At 51.3% G+C, this 22,526-nt stretch overlaps 1 protein-coding gene across 1 annotated transcript in view; it reads right to left on the reverse strand.

The window, feature by feature from the left end:
• Nucleotides 1-19,926: 19,926 nt before the first annotated feature.
• Nucleotides 19,927-22,526, reverse strand: part of LOC144612265 (cingulin-like) — a 53,722-nt gene continuing 51,122 nt past the window's right edge. The window contains exons 15-16 of the mRNA XM_078431823.1: nucleotides 21,911-22,074; nucleotides 19,927-20,266 (exon numbers count right to left, since the gene is read on the reverse strand). Of these exons, the coding sequence (XP_078287949.1) occupies nucleotides 20,128-20,266; nucleotides 21,911-22,074 (303 nt within the window). The 3' untranslated portion in view covers nucleotides 19,927-20,127. The remainder of the gene's footprint in view (nucleotides 20,267-21,910; nucleotides 22,075-22,526) is intronic.

The raw sequence follows: 22,526 nt of genomic DNA on the forward strand, positions 1-22,526 counted from the left end.
AGAGGGAGAGGGGGGAGAGAGAGAGAGAAAGAGAGGGTGGGAGGGAGAGAGAGAGAGGGGGAGAGGAGAGAGGGAGAGGGGGAGGAGAGGGGGAGAGGAGAGAGGGGGAGGGGGAGGAGAGGGTGCTGCACCAATGCATGGAGAGGTTTGGGCCCCACTTGGTTTGGCACTCACTGAATCTTCTCCGTCCCCTGCCTTTCCAAGCGGCAAAAGATGGACGAGAGGCCTTTGGGCTGAGGGTTCGGGTTCAGGTTCTGGTTATGGAGGGTGGGGATGGAACATGAGAGCTGACAACTTAGTAATTAAGCAGCACTTTGGTAATTTTAGTATCTGGAGAACTGGTTCATGATGAAAGGATTTTCCAATGCTGGCAGGTCCAGTCAGAGAGGGTTTTATTGTCACCAGGTGCATCATCTCATTCACACTAAAGGTGCAATAATGGGCGAGATCGGAGCGCCCCACCCAGCTGATAACACACACACACCCCAACAGTCAGTGAAGTACGTGTCAGAAACAACTGCAGGCGTTGGTGTTAAAACCGAAGACACCAGAGGAACAAGGTAGACTAGACCACTCGGCCCGAAAAACCGTAGAGCGCGTCACGGCGCCATCTTAGTAAGCAGAAACTTGCAGAGACATTTAAAAAGAAATATAACGATAATCCACGAATTGACGGATGAGATATATTCTGCATTTTAATGGGATCGCCACGCATACTGTTCCCCCAAAACACTGATTACACTGCGAGAGGCATACTAAAATGGTGGATTTGCCTATTAAAATGGCGGAGATTGCCTACTAAAATGGCGGGGTTGCCTACTAAAATGGCGGGGTTTGCCTACTAAAATGGCAGGGTTGTCAACTAAAATGGTGGGTTTTGCCTACTAACATGGCAGGTTTTGCCTACTAAAATGGCGGCTTTGCCTACTAAAATGTTGGGTTTTGCCTACTAAAATGGCGGATTTGCCTATTAAAATGGCGGATTTGCCCACTTAAAAAGTCGGGTTTGCCTACTAAAATGGCGGGGTTGCCTACTAAGATGGCGGATTTGTCTACTAAAATGTCGGGTTTGCCTACTAAAATGGCGGGGTTGCCTACTAAGATGGCGGATTTGCCTACTAAAATGGCGGATATTGCCTACTAAAATGGCCGGGGTTGCCTATTAAAATGGCTCCTTTGCGTGCTACACTTCAGTACAGGCGATTTCAACGGAGTGGTCCATCTTGTTCCTCAAGTATCTTTGTTTTTGAAACCGAAGATAGGCCCAAAACGCTGGAGTAACTCAGCGGGACGGGCAGCATCTCTGGAGAGAAGGGATGGGTGACGTTTCAGGTCGAGACCGCTGAAGAAGGGTCTCGACCCCGAAACGTCACCCATTCCTTCTCTCCAGAGATGCTGCCTGACCCGCTGAGTTACTCCAGCGATTTGTGTGTACCCAGGATAGTGTTAGTGTGCGGTGATCGCCGGTCAGCGCGGTCTCGTTGGGAGGGAGGGACCGCTTCCGCTCTGTGTATCTCTAAAACGGAACAACAGCTTTTCACCGTGCCTTGTATACACTCCAGGCTTGTATACGCTGGAATTTAGAAGGATGAGAGGGGATCTTATCGAAACGTATAAGATTATTAAGGGGTTGGACACGTTAGAGGCAGGAAACATGTTCCCGATGTCGGGGGAGTCCAGAACCAGGGGCCACACACAGTTTAAGAATAAGGGGTCGGCCATTTAGAACGGAGATGAGGAAAAACCTTTTCAGTCGTGAATTGTGGAATTCTCTGCCTCAGAGGGCAGTGGAGGCCGATTCTCTGAATGCATTCAAGAGAGAGCTCGACAGAGCTCTTAAAGATAGCGGAGTCAGGGGAGAAGGCAGGAACGGGGTACTGATTGAGAATGTTCAGCCATGCTCACATTGAATGGCGGTGCGTACAGGCTCGAAGGGCCGAATGGCCTCCTCCTGCACCTATTGTCTATATTGATCACACAGGACAACAGACTAAACAGATTCCTACCTCACACCTCGTCTTCTGCCTCGAGCTAAGTTGCCCGGGCAATGAGTCAGAGGCAAGTTAGACCAACACCTCATCAATTGTCAATCGTTGAAGAACAGAGTGTGTTGGAAAGCAGCCAGTCTCCTCCATCAGAGAATAACATCACGCTCCAGAGAATCACCTTAGGGGGGGGGGGGGAGATCATGAACCAATATCCAAAACACATGAGTAACTCATTGACGAACGCAAATGACCGTCCCCCGATTACGTCACTCCCTGCGAAAGCCAACGCGATCTCTCTCCTGAGGACAGACACAAAACGCTGGAGTACTCAGCGGTCGGGCAGCATCTCTGGAGAGAAGGAATGGGCGACGTTTCGGGTCCAGGCCCTTCGTCAGACGAAACGTCGCCCGTTCCTTCCCTCCAGAGATGCTGCCCGACCCAATAGACAATAGACAATAGACAATAGGTGCAGGAGGAGGCCATTCAGCCCTTCGAGCCTGTACGCACCGCCATTCAATGTGATCATGGCTGATCACTCTCAATCAGTACCCCGTTCCTGCCTTCTCCCCATACCCCCTCACTCCGCTATCCTTAAGAGCTCTATCCAGCTCTCTCTTGAAAGCATCCAACGAACTGGCCTCCACTGCCCTCTGAGGCAGAGAATTCCACACCTTCACCACTCTCTGACTGAAAAAGGTTCTTCCTCGGAGTTACCCGCCGAGTCGCTCCAGCATTTTGCGTCAGTCTTCGGTGTAAACTGAAGATAGAAGGTGGGGTGAGAGTGAGAGTGGGGGCTGGGGGGGAGGGAGAGAATTGGGGGGGAGGAGAGAATGGGATGGGGTGGGGAGGAGAGAGTGGGGGAAAGGTGGGTGGGGGGGGGAGAGTGAGAGTGGGGCTGGGGGGGAGAGAATGTGGGGGGTGGAGGAGAGAGTGGGGGAAAGGAGGGGGGGGAGAGTGAGAGTGGAGCTGGGGAGGAGAGAATGTGGGGGGAGGAGAGAATGGGATGGGGTGGGGGGAGAGAGTGGGGGAAAGGAGGGGGGGGAGAGTGAGAGTGGGGCTGGGGGAGGAGAGAATTGGGGGGTGGAGGAGAGAGTGGGGGAAAGGGGGGTGGGGGGAAATGGGTAAAGGGGGGTGGGGGAGGAGAGAATGAGGTAAAGGGGGGTGGGGGGAGTGAGAGTGGGGCTGGGGGAGGAGAGAATATGGGGGGGAGGAGTGGGGGTGGGGAGGAGGGTGGGGTGGGGGGGGAAGGGGACAGCAGGGGTGGGGGGGAGGAGTGGGTGGTGGTGGTGGGGGGATGCGAGAGTGGGGGGTGGAGGAGAAGGGGGACAGTGGGGGTCAGGGAAGATGGGAGAGTGGGGGGGGGGGGTCGGGAGGGGGGGGTAAGGGGATTGAGGAGGGGGTTGAGGGTGCTTCACCAATACAGGAGAGGCTTTGGGTCGGGGGGCTCACTCAGTCACACCCTCTCCCCTTCCCTGTACCGCCTTTAATTGCGCTCCCCCTCCCCTGGAGGAGCACGGCGCCACAGTGAAGGAGAAAGAAGATGGCCGCTGACAGGACGGTATCAGTGGCTCCCTCTCCCCCACCCCATTCCCCCCTCTCCACACCCCCCCCCCCCCCCCCCCACACCCTCCTCGTCCCCCCTCCCCCCTACGAAGGTCACGATGGAAACCCTACGAGGACGGGCCCAATGGGCCCACTTGGCCTAGTCTATATACTAAAACTCTTGTTTGTTTGTTTGTTTGTTTGTGTGTTTGTTCCTGAACTACCGCCAAAACGGTACACGGTAGCGCGACAATGTTAGGCCCAACTTGCTCACCGTCGTCCCTCTGGTGCTAATGGGAGAAGTTTCATTGAAATCGGTGTGATGTTTTTAAAGTTATTCACATTTTAAAGTTTAAATTTATCTCTTAGGGGAGGGAGGGAGGGAGGGTGGACGGAGTGAGGGGGAAGGGGGTGGATGGAGGGGAGGGAGGGAGGGTGGGAAGGGGGGAAGTTGAGGGGGTGGATAGGGGGAGGGGAGGAAGGGGGTGAGGGGATGGGGGGGGAGGGGAGGAGGGAAGTTGAGGGGGATGGAGTGGGGGGAAGGGAAGGGGAGGGATAGGAGGAGGGAGGGGAGGGGAAGGAGGAGGTGGGGGGAGGAAGGGGGAGGAACGTTGAGGGGGATGGAGTGGGGGGAGGGTAAGGGGGAGGGAGGGGGGTGAGGGTAGGGGAGAAGGGAGATTGAGGGGATGGAGGGGGGTGGAGGGAGGGGAGGAGGGACGTTGAGGGGGATGGAGTGGGGAAGGGGGGAGGAGGGAGGGTGGATGGAGGGGAGGGAGGGTGGGAAGGGGGGAAGTTGAGGGGATGGAGTGGGGGGAGGGATGGAGGGAGGGGGGGGAGGGAGGGGGAAGGAGGGAGGTTGATGGGAAGGAGAAGGAGGAGGGGGTAAGGGAGGGGGAGGGGGAAGGGGAGAAGTGGAGGTTGAGGGGGAGGGAGGGGGGGATGGAGGGGGGATGGAATGGGATGAAGGGAAGGGGAGGGGAGAAGTTATTCACATTTTAAAGTTTAATTCTATCTCCTAGAGAGGGAGGGAGGGGTGGAGGGAGGAGGGTGGAGGTGGAGGAGGGGGGTGGAGGCAGGCGGAGGGAGGAGGTAGCGGGGGGAGGGAAGGAAAGGGCGCTGCACCAATGCAGGAGACGTTTGGGCCCAAACGGGTCCACTTGCTCTAGTTTCCACCGATATCCAGTTCGCCAGCAACCTAACCTGGTAACTCAGCTGTTAAGGGTTTCGGCCTCGCTGCCCCAGAGACGCTGGTTCGATCCGGCCTTGGGTGCTGCTTGCGCGGAGTTTGCACGCTCTCCCCGTGACCATGTGGGTTCCCCGCCGAGTCGTACAATGTGAAAACGGGCCCTACTGCCCAAACTTGCCCACACAGACCAAGTCAAGTCAAGTCAAGCTTATTTGTCATGTACATATATACAAGATGTGCAGTGAAATGAAAGTGGGTTGTGCTAAACTAGGGGATTGGACACGTTAGAGGCAGGAAACATGTTCCCAATGTTGGGGGGAGTCCAGAACCAGAGGCCACACACAGTTTAAGAATAAGGGGTCGGCCATTTAGAACGGAGATGAGGAAGAACTTTTTCAGTTGTGAATCTGTGGAATTCTCTGCCTCAGAGGGCAGTGGAGGCCAATTCTCTGGATGCATTCAAGAGAGAGCTAGATAGAGCTCTTAAGGATAGCGGAGTCAGGGGGTATGGGGAGAAGGCAGGAACGGGGGTACTGATTGAGAATGATCAGCCATGATCACATTGAATGGCGGCTCATCCTCTCCGTTTTCACAGCGTGACAGCGGAGGCGTTTGCCTGACCATAGCGGCTGGAACAGTCCGTTGCTGGGGTGGTAGGGGTCCCCCATAATGTTGCTGGCTCTGGATCTGCACCCCCTGATGTATAGGTCCTGCAGGGGGGCGAGTGTAGTTCCCATGGTGCGTTCTGCCGAACGTACTACTCTCCGCAGAGCCTTCCTGTCCTGGGCAGAGCTGTTCCCAAACCAGACTGTGATGTTCCCGGACAAGAAATATAAGAAAATAACTGCAGATGCTGGTACAAATCGAAGGTATTTATTCACAAAATGCTGGAGTCACTCAGCAGGTCAGGCAGCATCTCAGGAGAGAAGGAATGGGCGACGTTTCGGGTCGAGACCCTTCAAGGGTAGAGTGGCCGCCTTACAGCGAATGCAGCGCCGGAGACTCAGGTTCGATCCTGACTACGGGCACGTTCTCCCCGTGACCTGCGTGGATTTTCTCCGAGATCTTCGGTTTCCTCCCACACTCCAAAGACGTGCAGGTTTGTAGGTTAATTGACTGGGTAAATGTAAAAATTGTCCCTAGTGGGTGTAGGATAGTGTTAGTGTGCGGGGATCGCTGGGCGGCGCGGACCCGGTGGGCCGAAGGGCCTGTTTCCGGCTGTTTGTGTATGGTATGGTATGGTAATCCCCGGAATGGCGGGACTGTCGTACGTTGAAAGACTGGAGCGACTAGGCTTGTATACACTGGAATTTAGAAGGATGAGAGGGGATCTTATCGAAACGTATAAGATTATTAAGGGGTTGGACACGTTAGAGGCAGGAAACATGTTCCCAATGTTGGGGGAGTCCAGAACCAGGGGCCACAGTTTAAGAATAAGGGGTCGGCCATTTAGAACTGAGATGAGGAAAAACTTTTTCAGTCAGAGAGTTGTGAATCTGTGGAATTCTCTGCCTCAGAAGGCAGTGGAGGCCAATTATCATATCATATTATATATATACAGCCGGAAACAGGCCTTTTCGGCCCACCAAGTCCGTGCCGCCCAGCGATCCCCGTACATTAACACTATCCTACACCCACTAGGGACAATTTTTACATTTACCCAGCCAATATGGCGGCACGGTGGCGCAGCGGTAGAGTTGCTGCTTTACAGCGAATGCAGCGCCGGAGACTCAGGTTCGATCCTGACTACGGGCGCTGCACTGTAAGGAGTTTGTACGTTCTCCCCGTGACCTGCGTGGGTTTTCTCCGAGATCTTCGGTTTCCTCCCACACTCCAAAGACGTACAGGTATGTAGGTTAATTGGCTGGGTAAATGTTAAAAAAAAAATTGTCCCTAGTGGGTGTAGGATAGTGTTAATGTGCGGGGATCACTGGGCGGCACGGACTTGGAGGGCCGAAAAGGCCTGTTTCCGGCTGTATATATATGATATGATATGATATGAATTAACCTACATACCTGTACGATTCTCTGAATGCATTCAAGAGAGAGCTAGATAGAGTTCTTAAGGATAGCGGAGTCAGGGGCTATGGGGAGAAGGCAGGAACGGGGTACTGATTGAGAATGATCAGCCACGATCACATTGAATGGCGGTGCGTACAGGCTCGAAGGGCCGAATGGCCTCCTCCTGCACCTATTGTCTGTTGTCTACCTGTCTAAATGTTTCCTAAACTTTTTGGTAGCACCCGATTGGAAATTCTGTAGTGCCAATCTTTGCTTCAACGGCACGGGACAAGGTTATTGTTATCGTCCCGATGTTGGGAGTGTGGGAGGAAACGGGATAAGACTCACAGTCACTGGGAGGACATGCAAACTCCGTACAGACAGCACCCGTAGCCAGGATCAATACCTGGTCCCATTTTGTGTGGGAATTTTGTGTAAATGGAAAGACATTCTTGCCATAGAGGGAGTACAGAGAAGGTTCACCAGATTGATCCCTGGGATGGCAGGACTTTCATATGAAGAAAGACTGGATAGACTCGGCTTGTACTCGCTGGAATTTAGAAGACTGAGGGGGGATCTTATTGAAACGTACAAAATTCTTAAGGGGTTGGACAGGCTAGATGCAGGAAGATTGTTCCCGATGTTGGGGAAGTCCGGAACAAGGGGTCACAGTTTAAGGATAAGGGGGAAGTCTTTTAGGACCGAGATGAGAACGTTTTTTCTCACACAGGGAGTGGTGAATCTGTGGAATTCTCTGCCACAGAAGGTAGTTGAGGCCAATTCATTGGCTATATTTAAGAGGGAGTTAGATGTGGCCCTTGTGGCTAAAGGGATCAGGGGGTATGGAGAGAAGGCAGGTACAGGATACTGAGTTGGATGATCAGCCATGATCATATTGAATGGCGGTGCAGGCTCGAAGGGCCGAATGGCCTACTCCTGCACCTATTTTCTATGTTTCTATGTCATTATTTTTGCTTTCCGTTTATGCGATGGGAAAAGTTATAGAGTGATACAGTGTGGAAACAGGCCCTTCGGCCCAACTTGCCGGCATGTCCCAGCTACACCAGTCCCACCTGCCCTCGTTTGGCCCACATCCCTCCAAACCATGTACCTCTCGGTTTCTTAAACGATGGGATAGTCCCAGCCTCAACTACCTCCTCCGGCAGCTCGTTCCATACACCCACCACCCTCTGTGTGGAAAAAGCTACCCCTCGGATTCCTATTCAATCTTTTCCCCTTCACCGTAAACCTATGTCCTCTGGTCCTCGATTCCCCTACTCTGGGCAAGAGACTGTGTGCGTCTACCCGATCTATTCCTCCCAAGGTTTTTTCACCCCATAAGATCTTTCTGGGAATAGTATTAATAGTCCCACCTAAGGGCCTATCAGGTAAGCGTGGGAATTTCGCGATGTTTATGGCCATCATCGATTACTTTTAAAGTAGGCTCCCAACCCAGATATGCAACCCAGAAACCAGATATGCATCTCAGAAACCAGATATGCATCTCAGAAACCAGATATGCATCTCAGAAACCACGTTTAAAATTAAATTTCTTAATACTGCTATTAGTAAACTGGAAATCAATCCAGTTTATGCCTTGTTACTGTGAAGCTTGGTTTTCAAGTAACCTGGGCAAGATGTTATATTTCAAAACTCTCAAGTAATTTACAGACTTGTCAGTGATTTCAGCGAAAATTAGGACGCCGGAGAAGCATTGATAAGCGTGGGAATTTCACGATGTTTCCGAAGACGAAATTGTCGTGGTCATTATCGTAGGGTAAATGAAAATTTCGGCGATCTATAAACAATAGACAATAGGTGCAGGAGGAGGCCATTCGGCCCTTCGAGCCAGCACCACCATTCAATAGACAATAGACAATAGGTGCAGGAGGAGGCCCTTCGGCCCTTCAAGCCAGCACCGCCATTCAATGTAAATCTGTGGAATTCTCTGCCTCAGAAAGCAGTGGAGACCAATTCGCTAGATGCTTTCAAGAGAGAGCTAGATAGAGCTCTTAAAGATAGCGGAGTCAGGGGGTATGGGGAGAGGGCAGGAACGGGGTACTGATTGAGAATGATCAGCCATGATCACATTGAACGGGCGGTGCTGGCTCGAAGGGCCGAATGGCCAACTCCTGCACCTGTCTATTGTCTATGAGGAAAAACCTTTTCACCCAGAGAGTTGCGAATCTGTGTAATTCTCTGCCACAGAAGGCAGTGGAGGCCAATTCACTGGATGTTTTCAAGAGGGAGTTAGATTTGGCTCTCAGGGCTAACGGAATCAAGGGATACTGGGAGAAGGCAGGAACGGGGTACTGATTTTGGGTGATCAGCCGTGATCGTATTGAATGGCGGTGCGTACGGGCTCGAAGGGCCGAATGGCCTCCTCCTGCACCTATTGTCTATTGTCTATTGGGGGTGCAGGAGCAAAGAAGACCGTCGGCCGAGAGAAAGTAAAGTGTTAATTGCAGGTTAAAGTCCGTTTAAAAAGAGCGCCAAAAGGACGCTAGCAGTCAGTCAGTAAAGGTCGGGGGTGCAGGAGCAAATAAGACCGTCGGCCGAGAGAAAGTAAAGTGTTAATTGCAGGTTAAAGTCCATTTAAAAAGAGCGCCAAAAGGACGCTAGCAGTCAGTCAGTAAAGGTCGGGGGTGCAGGAGCAAATAAGACCGTCGGCCGAGAGAAAGTAAGTGTTAATTGCAGGTTAAAGTCCATTTAAAAAGAGCGCCAAATGGACGCTAGCAGTCAGTCAGTGAAGCGCATACCTCTAAGCTCGTCAGAGGAAGGCAGCATAGTAGGTGGAGTGGCTGATCAATTAAATTAGAAGTTCGGTATATTGGCCAATTAGGCAATTTAGTGACTGATATGAACCAAGGCTTGCACAAGGGGTGCGGCCCTGTCTGGCTGAGGTGAGGAGGTTACATTCGTTTTTAGACACTAAAGTAGACAATAGGTGCAGGAGGAGGCCATTCGGCCCTTCGAGCCTGTACGCACCACCATTCAATGTGATCACGGCTGATCATTCTCAATCAGTACCCCGTTCCTGCCCTCTCCCCATACCCCCTGACTCCGCTATCCTTAAGAGCTCTATCTAGCTCTCTCTTGAATGCATTCAGAGAATTGGCCTCCACTGCCCTCTGAGGCAGAGAATTCCACAGATTTACAACTGAATTTTTTTTTCCTTATCTCCGTTCTAAATGGCCGACCCCTTATTCTTAAACTGTGTGTGGCCCCTGGTTCTGGACTCCCCCAACATTGGGAACATGTTTCCTGCCTCTAACGTGTCCAACCACTTAATAATCTTCTACGTTTCGATAAGATCTCCTCTCATCCTTCTAAATTCCAGTGTATACAAGCCTAGTCGCTCCAGTCTTTCAACGTACGACAGTCCCGCCATCCCGGGAATTAACCTGGTGAACCTACGCTGCACGCCCTCAATAGCAAGAATATCCTTCCTCAAATTTGGAGACCAAAACTGCACACAGTACTCCAGGTGCGGTCTCACTAGGGCCCTGTACAACTGCACACAGTACTCCAGGTGCGGTCTCACTAGGGCCCTGTACAACTAACTGCACACAGTACTCCAGGTGCGGTCTCACTAGGGCCCTGTACAACTGCACACAGTACTCCAGGTGCGGTCTCACTAGGGCCCTGTACAACTAACTGCACACAGTACTCCAGGTGCGGTCTCACTAGGGCCCTGTACAACTGCACACAGTACTCCAGGTGTTGTCTCACTAGGACTCACTAGTAATGGCGGGCAAGCTGGTGCAGTGTTTCTCTTGTAGGATGTGGGAAGGTAGGGACACCGCTGGGGCTTCTGGGAGCTACACCTGCAAGAACTGTGTCCAGGTGCGGCTCCTGAATGGACGTGTGGCGGAGTTGGAGACGCAGCTGGAAGACCTCAGGGCCATCCGGGAATGTGCAAGTTTCCTGGACAGGACCTACTGTGTGGCTCCAGTAGACTACAAGGGTCCAGGTCGAGCGAAGGTGGAAGACCATTTCAAAGGGGAGTGAACGTGGACTCCAGGAGACCCTGGTGGCTGTGCCTGTTGTAAACAGGTACACCCTCTTGGGAGCTGACATAGAAACATAGAAAATAGGTGCAGGAGTAGGCCATTCGGCCCTTCGAGCCTGCACGCACCGCCATTCAATATGATCATGGCTGATCATCCAACTCAGTATCCCGTACCTGCCTTCTCTCCATACCCCCCTGATCCCTTTAGCCACAAGGGCCACATCTAACTCCCTCTTAAATATAGCCAATGAACTGGCCTCAACTACCTTCTGTGGCAGAGAATTCCACAGATTCACCACTCTCTGTGTGAAAAAAAACTTTCTCATCTCGGTCCTAAAAGACTTCCCCCTTATCCTTAAACTGTGTGGCCCCTTGTTCTGGACTTCCCCAACATCGGGAACAATCTTCCCGCATCTAGCCTGTCCAACCCCTTAAGAATTTTGTAAGTTTCAATAAGATCCCCCCTCAATCTTCTAAATTCCAGCGAGTACAAGCCCAGTCTATCCAGTCTTTGTTTGTGGCTTGGTGTGTTGGTTTACACCAAAGGTTGGTTTACACCAAAGATAAAAACTGCTGGAGCAACTCAGCGGGTCAGGCAGCATCTCGGGAGAGAAGGAATGGGTGACGTTTCGGGTCGGGACCCTTCGGACTGAAACCAAAACGTCACCCATTCCTTGTAACCAGAGATGCTGCCTGTCCCTCCGAGTTACTCCAGTGTTTGTGTCTATCTTTGGTATAATTATAAATCGTCCCTAGTGTGTGTGTGTGTGTGTGTGTGTGTGTAGGATAGCGTTAGCGTGCGGGGATCGCTGGTCGGCGCGGACTCGGTGGGCCGAAGGGCAGTATCTCTAAACTCAAAATCAACGAGATCTGGGTGTCCTAGTGCATCAGTCAATGAAAGGAAGCATGCAGGTACAGCAGGCAGTGAAGAAAGCCAATGGCATGTTGGCCTTCATAACAAGAGGAGTTGAGTATAGGAGCAAAGAGGTCCTTCTACAGTTGTACAGGGCCCTAGTGAGACCGCACCTGGAGTACTGTGTGCAGTTTTGGTCTCCAAATTTGAGGAAGGATATTCTTGCTATGGAGGGCGTGCAGCGTAGGTTCACCAGGTTAATTCCCGGAATGGCGGGACTGTCGTATGTTGAAAGGCTGGAGCGATTGGGCTTGTATACACTGGAATTTAGAAGGATAAGAGGGGGGATCTTATTGAAACATATAAGATAATTAGGGGATCGGACACATTAGAGGCAGGAAACATGTTCCCAATGTTGGGGGAGTCCAGAACAAGGGGCCACAGTTTAAGAATAAGGGGTCGGCCATTTAGAACGGAGATGAGGAAGAACTTTTTCAGTCAGAGAGTGGTGAAGGTGTGGAATTCTCTGCCTCAGAAGGCAGTGGAGGCCAGTTCGTTGGATGCTTTCAAGAGAGAGCTGGATAGAGCTCTTAAGGATAGCGGAGTGAGGGGGTATGGGGAGAAGGCAGGAACGGGGTACTGATTGAGAGTGATCAGCCATGATCGCATTGAATGGCGGTGCGTACAGGCTCGAAGGGCTGAATGGCCTACTCCTGCACCTATTGTCTATTGTCTATTGTCTATAAAATGGGCGCAAAATCATCCTCTCGCCAGCTGGAGTGTGGCAATAACGCCATCCTACACACACAGGTCAGGATCGACCTCCACTCTACCTCATTGGAGAGAGGCACAAAGTGCTGGGGGGTAACTCAGCGGGTCTGGCAGCACCACTGGAGAAAAAGGGCGGCTTTTCCACCGCTGTGTTCTTAATTCCAAATCGGAGTGTCTTTAATATGTTTTTCAATGTTGATCGAACCCCTGGGTGAGGTGTGTCACAGATTCTTGTGGTTATCCTGTTGTGCGAGTACAAGTCCTGAAGTGTTTTGCAAGTCTTTTTACGGAGTGCGTAATTAATGTTTCCGGCAGCTACTATAAAGGCTGGAGCAGGTAGGGGATACTGAGTTGGATGATCAGCCGTGATCATATTGAATGGCGGTGCGTACAGGCTCGAAGGGTCGAATGGCCTCCTCCTGCACCTATTGTCTATGTTTCTAAACCTACAAACCTGCACGTCTTTGCAATGTGGGATTAAACCGGAGATTTAAGATGAAGTGGTCGGCCATTTAGAATGGAGATGAGGAAGAACCTTTTTCACCCAGAGAGTTGCAAACCTGTGGAATTCTCTGCCTCAGAAGGCAGTGGAGGCCAATTCTCTGGATGCTTTCGAGAGAGAGCTAGATAGAGCTCTTAAGGATAGCGGAGTCAGGGGGTATGGGGAGAGGGCAGGAACGGGGTACTGATTGAGAATGATCAGCCATGATCATATTGAATGGCGGTGCGTACAGGCTCGAAGGGTCGAATGGCCTCCTCCTGCACCTATTGTCTATGTTTCTAAACCTACAAACCTGCACGTCTTTGGAATGTGGGATTAAACCGGAGATTTAAGATGAAGTGGTCGGCCATTTAGAATGGAGATGATGAAAAACCTTTTTCAGTCAGAGAGTTGCGAACCTGTGGAATTCTCTGCCTCAGAAGGCAGTGGAGGCCAATTCTCTGGATGCTTTCGAGAGAGAGTTAGATAGAGCTCTTAAGGATAGCGGAGTCAGGGGGTATGGGGAGAAGGCAGGAACGGGGTTACTGATTGTGGATGATCAGCCGTGATCACAGTGAATGGCGGTGCTGGCACGAATGGCCTCCTCCTGCGCCTATTGCCTATTATCCCGGAAAAACCCCACGCAGGTCACGGGGAGAACGTACAAACAGCACCCGTACTCAGGATAGAACCTGGGTGGGGAAAAAAAACAAACTTCAGATGCTGGTTTAAATCGAAGGTAGACACAAAATGCTGGAGCAACTCAGTGGGTCAGGCAGCATCTCGGGAGAGAAGGAATGGGTGACGTTTCGGGTCGAGACCCTTCTTCAGACTGAAGTACCTGGGTCACTGGCACAGTTAGGCAGGAAACATGTTCCCAATGTTGGGGGAGTCCAGAACCAAGTGCCACAGTTTACAAATAAGGGGTAGACCATTTAGAACGGAGATGAGGAAAAACTTTTTCAGTCAGAGAGTTGTGAATCTGTGGAATTCACTGCCTCAGAAGGCAGTGGAGGCCGATTCTCTGAATGCATTCAAGAGAGAGCTAGATAGAGCTCTTAAGGATAGCGGAGTCAGGGGGTATGGGGAGAAGGCAGGAACGGGGTACTGATTGAGAATGATCAGCCATGATCACGGTGAACGGCGGTGCGTACAGGCTCGAAGGGCCGAATGGCCTCCTCCTGCACCTATTGTCTATTGTCTAGATTTAGATTTAGAGACAGGCCCTTTAGCGTGGAAACAGGCCCTTCGACCCACCGGGTCCGCGCCGCCCAGCGATCCCCGCACACTAACACTATCCTACACACACTAGGGACAATTTTTTAAAAACATTTGCCCAGCCAATTAACCTACAAACCCACACGTCTTTGGAGTGTGGGAGGAAACCGAAGATCTCGGAGAAAACCCACGCAGGTCACGCACGGGGAGAACGTACAAACTCCGTACAGACGGCGCCCGTAGTCGGGATCGAACCCGAGTCTCCGGCGCTGCATTCGCTGTAAGGCGGCAACTCTACCGCTGCGCCACCGTGCCGCCAACCACTGGGTAACGAGGTTAATATTGCCAACGTGTGCAGAGTAAGAAACAAGGAGCAAAAACATTTTCCCCAAATTCGCGCTCAGTCCGCCAAGGCCTGCTTCACGTTTCTGGGCACTCACATTTCGGAGGACCTAACATGGTCCACTAACACCGCTGCGCTGGTCAAGAAGGCACAGCAACGACTGTTCTACCTGAGAACACTGAAGAAGTCTGGTCTACCCCAACAGCTGCTGACGACCTTCTACCGCTGCACCACAGAGAGCATCCTAACGCATGGCATCCCTGTGTGGTACCTCAGCTGCACGGAGGCAGAGAGGAAAGCTCTTCAGCGGGTAGTCCATAGAGCTCAGAGGACCATCGGAACACAGCTACCAGCCTTGGAGGACATCTACAACACACGATGCCTCAAAAAAGCCACCAGCATCCACAAAGACTCTTCACACCCCTGCAACAGTCTGTTCGAACTCCTACCATCGGGCAGACGATACAAGGCCTTCTACGCCCGCACCTCCAGACTCAGGAACAGCTTCATCCCCAGGGCCATAGCTGCTATGAACCGGTCCTGCTGAGCCGGATGGTCACATCGCACAGTGAACCGGCACAGATCTACTTGCACTTTATACTGTTTTAAGACTGTTACAATCTGTTTCGCTGGGTGGTTGTTGTTTAAATGAATACTGACTAGCTAATTAATTTATTGCATCGTATGGGAGGTGCATTCCCAATCTCGTTGTACCCCTGTACAATGACAATAAAGATATATTGTATGGTATTGTATTGTATTCCCCCGCGGTCTCAATAAATCAAGTTTTGTTACTTTTTAAAAACAATTAATTAATAAACTTTCATTAATAAATGCGCTCCCTCCCCACCCGTCCCAGCATGCATCGCGCCTGACCTTCCTCCCATGGTGCAGCGTGGCGGCAAAGGGACAAACAAGATGGCCGTCGCCGCCGAGCTGCTGGAGAGGTTTCTGGTCCACCTGGCTGGTTCTCCTGGCTGCTCCCCATTTCAGCTCCCCTCCCACTCCCGCACTGACCTCTCTGTCCTGGGCCTCCTCCACTGTCAGACTGAGGCCACATGAAAACTGGAGGAACAGCACCCCATATTTCGCTTGGGTAGCTCACATCCCAGCGGTACAAACATTGACTTCTCTAACCAAGTAACCAATGCTTTCCCCCTCTCACTCTCCATCCCTCCCCCATTCTCTCACCAGTCTAACTACCTTCCTGATTCAGTTTTATCTTTGTATGCCTCGTTGTCACCTTCCCCTCAGTTATCAATGACCTATTCTACATTTTCCTTGCGCCTCGTTTTCACACCTTCACCATCCATATCTCAGTGTCTCGTGCAGGGCGTGGCAGTGTAGGTTCACCAGGTTAATTCCCGGAATGGCGGGACTGTCGTATGTTGAAAGGCTGGAGCGATTGGGCTTGTATACACTGGAATTTAGAAGGATAAGAGGGGGGATCTTATTGAAACATATAAGATAATTAGGGGATTGGACACATTAGAGGCAGGAAACATGTTCCCAATGTTGGGGGAGTCCAGAACAAGGGGCCACAGTTTAAGAATAAGGGGTCGGCCATTTAGAACGGAGATGAGGAAGAACTTTTTCAGTCAGAGAGTGGTGAAGGTGTGGAATTCTCTGCCTCAGAAGGCAGTGGAGGCCAGTTCGTTGGATGCTTTCAAGAGAGAGCTGGATAGAGCTCTTAAGGATAGCGGAGTGAGGGGGGTATGGGGAGAAGGCAGGAACGGGGTACTGATTGAGAGTGATCAGCCATGATCGCATTGAATGGCGGTGCGTACAGGCTCGAAGGGCTGAATGGCCACCTCCTGCACCTATTGTCTATTGTCTCCCTCTCCCCCGACTCTCAGCCTGAAGAAGGGTCTCGACCTGAAACGTCGCCCATTCTATCTCTCCAGAGATGCTGCCTGTCCCACTGAGTCACTCCAGCAATTTGTGTCTATCTCCGAAAGGTTCGCTTGTATATATACATATATATATATACATATATATTTTGTATATATACAGGCCCCCCTCAACTAGGGCTGCCAACCGTCCCGTATTAGCCTGGACATCCCGTACTTTGGGCTACATTGGTCTGTCCCTTAAGGGACCGCCCTTGTCCCGTATTAGGCCCGGAGGCCCAGGAGCAGCCTAATGGAGGTTGCGCGGCAACCAGCCTCCCGGCCCGGGCGGCCGCCATTGGTGGAGCGGGAGGTCACGTGGGGGCGGTGACGTCACTTTTTGTCCCTTATTTGGCAGTGAGGAAGTTGGCAACCCCTATCCTCCAACAGTATCCACCCATCACTTGCCAGGCTTTGTCCTCTTCCAGTTTCCCTCCCCCCCTCTCCCACACAATCAGTTGAAAGAAGTGTCCCGACCACTAACGGCACCTATCCCTGATAAAGGTAGTGTACAGGTACAGGTAGGTTATCAATGGTCGGCATGTACTCGGTGGGGCAAAGGTCATGTTACCACTCTGTATCTAAACTGAAACAAAGTGCAAACAGGCCCTTCGGCCCATTGACGATCTGCTGGCTCACGAGCAATATCCTACACATTAATAATAATAATAATAATGCATTACATTTATATAGCGCTTTTCATACACTCAAAGACGCTTTACAGGGATTTAAAGAACATAGGGAAGTGAATAGATAAATAAGTAAACGAACAGAGAAAGGAGACAGAGGGTGAGGTGACCTTCAGTGGTTGAAGGCAGTGCTGAACAGGTGAGACTTCAGCGATGTTTTGAATGTGGTGAGTGAGGAGGAGTCTCTAACGGTTTGGGGTAGTGAGTTCCAGAGGGTGGGAGCAGCGATGGAGAAAGCCCTGTCCCCCCAGGATCTGAGTTTGGTCCAGATGGGGGGGGGATAGGAGATTGGCAGCAGCAGAGCGGAGGGTGCAGGTGGGAGTGTGCCTGTGGAGGAGGTCAGTCAGGTAGGATGGGGCCAGGTTATGGAGGGCTTTGTAGGTCATGAGGAGGATTTTGTACTGGATTCTCTGGGGGGTGGGGAGCCAGTGGAGCTTGTAAAGGACGGGGGTGATATGGTCACGGATCGGGGAGTGGGTGAGTAGACGGGCAGCGGAGTTCTGGATGTATTGAAGTTTACTGATGATTTTTGAGGGCGCGCCATAGAGGAGGCTGTTGCAGTAGTCCAGACGGGAGGTGATGAAGGCGTGGATGAGAGTTTCTGCAGCTGTGGAGGAGAGGGATGGACGGAGACGGGCAATGTTTTTGAGGCTGTCTTTGTGATGTGTTTGATATGTTTGTCGAAGGAGAGGGTTTGATCAAAGATGATTCCAAGATTCCGGATGTGAGGTGAGGTGGATACTGGGAGACCATCAATATTGAGGATGAAGTTTTGGGTGGATTTGGTGAGCGTTTTTGGACCAATGATGATTAGGGACAATTTACAATTTCCAGGAGGCCGATTCACTGGATGAATTTGAAAGAGAGTTAGATAGAGCTCTAGGGGCTAGCGGAATCAAGGGGTACGGGGAGAAGGCAGGCACGGGTTACTGATTGTGGATGATCAGCCGTGATCACAATGAATGGCGGTGCGTACAGGCTCGAAGGGCCAAATGGCCTCCTCCTGCACCTATTTTGTATGTTTCTATGTAAATATTCCCCTCTCACTTTTTTTAGAGCTACAGCGCAGAAACAGGCCCTTCGGCCCACCGGGTCCGCGCCGCCCAGCGATCCCCGCACACTAACACTATCCTACACCCACTGGGGACAATTTTTACATTTGCCCAGCCAATTAACCTACAAACCCGCACGTGTTTGGAGTGTGGGAGGAAACCGAAGATCTCGGAGAAAACCCACGCAGGTCATGGGGAGAGAACGTGCAAACTCCGTACAGACGGCGCCCGTAGTCAGGATCGAACCTGAGTCTCCGGCGCTGCATTCGCTGTAAGGCAGCAACTCTACCGCTGCACACATATTTAAACCTATGTCCTCTGGTTCTTGATTTCCCCTACTCTGGGTAGAAGATTCTGTGCATTCACCCTATCTCGCTCATGGTCTTATACGCCCCTCGGCCACCTGCGCTCCAAGGAATGAAGGCCCAGCTTGCCCCATCTCTCCCTGCAGTCCTGGCAACATCCTTGTAAGTTTACAGGGAAAACAAAATCAGCATTGCTTTGTGCTGTCTACAAACACTTTTAGTTTAGTTTGGCGATACAGCGGGGAAACGTTGAACCACCAAGTCCGCGCCGACCAGCGATCCCCACTCACCACCACTATCCGGGACAATTTACAGTCTTTACCCAAGCCAATTAACCAACAAACCTCTTTGGAGTCTGGGAGGAAACCAGAGCACCCGGAGAAAACCCACGCAGGTCACGTACAAACTCCGTACAGACAGCGCCTGTAGTCGGGATGGAACCCGGGTCTCTGGCGCCGTGAGGCAGCAGCTCTACCCGCTGCACAACCACTTGCATTATTCCCATTGTTAAACAAGGAAGCATGCAGGTACAGCAGGCAGTGAAGAAAGCCAATGGGATGTCGGCCTTCATAACAAGAGGAGTTGAGTATAGGAGCAAAGAGGTCCTTCTACAGTTGTACAGGGCCCTAGTGAGACCGCACCTGGAGTACTGTGTGCAGTTGTACAGGGCCCTAGTGAGACCGCACCTGGAGTACAGTGTGCAGTTTTGGTCTCCAAATTTGAGGAAGGACATTCTTGCTATTGAGGGCGTGCAGCGTAGGTTCACCAGGTTAATTCCCGGAATGGCGGGATTGTCATATGTTGAAAGACTGGAGCGACTAGGCTTGTATACACTGGAATTTAGAAGGATGAGAGGGGATCTTATCGAAACGTATAAGATTATTAAGGGGTTGGACACGTTAGAGGCAGGAAACATGTTCCCAATGTTGGGGGAGTCCAGAACCAGGGGCCACACAGTTTAAGAATAAGGGGTCGGCCATTTAGAACTGAGATGAAGAAAAACATTTTCAGTCAGAGAGTTGTGAATCTGTGGAATTCTCTGCCTCAGAAGGCAGTGGAGGCCAATTCTCTGAATGCATTCAAAAGAGAGCTGGATAGTGCTCTTAAGGATAGCGGAGTCAGGGGGTATGGGGAGAAGGCAGGAACGGGGTTGTGGATGATCAGCCATGATCACATTGAATGGCGGTGCGTACAGGCTCGAAGGGTCGAATGGCCTCCTCCTGCACCAATTGTCTATTGTGTAAAATTGAAACGTCACATATTCCTTCTCTTCAGAGGTGCTTCTCTCCAGAGATGAGATTCCCAAACTGTGGCCCCTTGTTCCTGACCCGCTGAGTTACTCGAGTGTTTTGTGTCGACCTGCTAATTGCTAATTTTGGGATTAGAATAATGGGAACAGGATTATCATCAATAGCCGTGACAGGACTTCTCAGGAATGCTCCCCGCACAAGTTTCATAACAGGTTCCTCCTCCTGCACCTATTGTCTATAACCCAGGGTGTCTGGCCTTGTAAGGCAGCAACTCTACCGCTGTGCTACCGTGCCGCCAGAGGGGATTAGTGACAGAGTTTGGAGCAAGTCTTGTGATGTATGGAAATATATTATTTTAATTGTAATTAAAATCAATTTAAAAAGCCCAGCGCGAGCTACGAATATACAGATCGCTACTGAAACACTGATTATTGAGGCACTGATATTGATCTTGCAGTGGAGCGGGGGATCAGCGAGGCAGGCGGTCGTTTCAAAGTTAATTCCTTTCGTCGTGGAGATCTGGCGGAATCAGTGCATCCACAGGGATCTAACAGGAGCTTGTTTGCAGTTTCTTCTCGGTGATCAGGGAGGTGATGGAGGAAGGGTTGAACGCGCGTTCGTTGTCGTCATCGTCCGAACTCAGGTCATCGTCGGCGAGGCCCACGTTGGAACGAGTGTTCTTCCGCCTGGAGAGAGAACACAAGAGGCGGAGTTGTCACGAAACGCCGGAGTGACAACTCAGCGAGACGGGCAGCATTTCGGGAGAGAAGGAACGGGCGACGTTTAGGGTCGAGACCCTCATTCAGGGGAGGGGGGCGGCGGGACAAAGATAGGATGTAGTCAGAGACAGGAAGACTAGTGGGAGAACTGGGAAGGGGGAGGGGATAGAGAGGGAAACTGGGAAGGGGGAGGGGATAGAGAGGGAAAGCAGTGCTGGCTCGAAAGACCGAATGGCCTCCTCCTGCACCTGAACCCAGGCAGGCGAGACTAGTGTTGATGGGGCATGTTGGTCAGCGTGGCCTGTTTCCAGGCTATCTGGCAATGGTATGTTGGCATTCATAGCGAGGGGATTTGAGTATAGGAGCAGGGAGGTTCTGCTGCAGTTGTACAGGGCATTGGTGAGACCGCACCTGGAGTATTGTGTACAGTTTTGGTCTCCTAATCTGAGGAAAGACATTCTTGCCATAGAGGGAGTACAGAGAAGGTTCACCAGATTGATTCCTGGGATGGCAGGACTTTCATATGAAGAAAGACTGGATAGACTCGGCTTGTACTCGCTGGAATTTAGAAGATTGAGGGGGGATCTTATAGAAACTTACAAAATTCTTAAGGGATTGGACAGGCTAGATGCGGGAAGATTGTTCCCGATGTTGGGGAAGTCCAGAACAAGGGGTCACAGTTTAAGGATAAGGGGGAAGTCTTTTAGGACCGAGATGAGAAAGTTTTTCTTCACACAGAGAGTGGTGAATCTGTGGAATTCTCTGCCACAGAAGGTAGTTGAGGCCAGTTCATTGGCTATATTTAAGAGGGAGTTAGATGTGGCCCTTGTGGCTAAAGGGATCAGGGGGTATGGAGAGAAGGCAGGTACGGGATACTGAGTTGGATGATCAGCCATGATCATATTGAATGGCGGTGCGTGCAGACTCGAAGGGCCGAATGGCCTACTCCTGCACCTATTTTCTATGTTTCTATGTTCTATGTTTCTCAGTAAAGAATTAACCACACAGTTTGGTAACGAGGATTGAGTTCTCCCACTTCTGTGGAGGGGATGGACAGGTGACGCTTCAGGTTGGGACACTTTAGAGATGCAGTGTGGAAATATCAGCCATGATCACATTGAATGGCGGTGCGTACAGACTCGAAGGGCCGAATGGCCTCCTCCTGCACCTATTGTCTATTGTCTAATATGCACTTTTGTCCCGCCGAGCCCGTGTCGACAAGCGATCACTCTGTAAACTAGGTCGACACAAAATGCTGGAGTAACTCAGCGGGTCAGGCAGCATCTCAGGAGAGAAGGAATGGGTGACGTTTCGGGTCGAGACCCATCTTCAGACTGATGTCATGTGATTGAAGGATCTCGACTCGAAATGTCACGCATTCCTTCTCTCCTGAGATGCTGCCTGACAATAGACAATAGGTGCAGGAGGAGGCCATTCGGCCCTACGAGCCAGCACCACCATCCAATGTGATCATGGCTGATCATTCTCAATCAGTACCCCGTTCCTGCCTTCTCCCCATACCCCCTGACTCCGCTATCCTTAAGAGCTCTATCTAGGGGGAGAGTGTGTTTGCCGAGCGGGTTTGGAAGTGGCTCCCATGGACCTTCTTACCAGACGTCCTTTTCCAGAGTCTTGACGCGACTCTGCAGCTGCTCGTTGACCTCGTGCACCTCCTCCAGCTCCCGCACGCTCTTCTTCCTCGCCGTCTCCAGCCTCTCGATCTCCTCCTCTGCCTCGTCCACTTGGCGCTTGAGGGCTTTCACCCGCAGGGTCAGCTGGGAAGGAGAGAAAAGCCGCCGCAGATTAGAGAGTTTAGTATCGTTACCCACACGGTCATGAGGGGGCAGGAGCAGAATCAGGCCACTCAATCATGGCGGCCCCATCTCTCTCCCTCCTAACCAAAGATACTAGAGGAGCAAGATTTTTCTCTCTGTTTCTCTCTCTGTTTCTTTCTCTCTGTTTCTCTCTCTCTGTTTCTCTCTCTCTGTTTCTCTCTCTCTGTTTCTCTCTCTCTGTTTCTCTCTGTTTCTCTCTCTGTTTCTCTCTCTGTTTCTCTCTCTGTTTCTCTCTCTGTTTCTCTCTCTGTTTCTCTCTCTGTTTCTCTCTGTTTCTCTGTTTCTCTCTCCCTCTCCCCCCCCACTCGACCTTAAAAAGCGTAGCGCGTCACGGCGGCCATTTTAGTAGGCAGAAACGTGCAGAAACATTTTAAAAGAAAAATAATAAAAAT

The sequence above is a fragment of the Rhinoraja longicauda genome, chromosome 44, assembly GCF_053455715.1.
Source record: "Rhinoraja longicauda isolate Sanriku21f chromosome 44, sRhiLon1.1, whole genome shotgun sequence".
Taxonomy (NCBI): domain Eukaryota; kingdom Metazoa; phylum Chordata; class Chondrichthyes; order Rajiformes; family Arhynchobatidae; genus Rhinoraja; species Rhinoraja longicauda.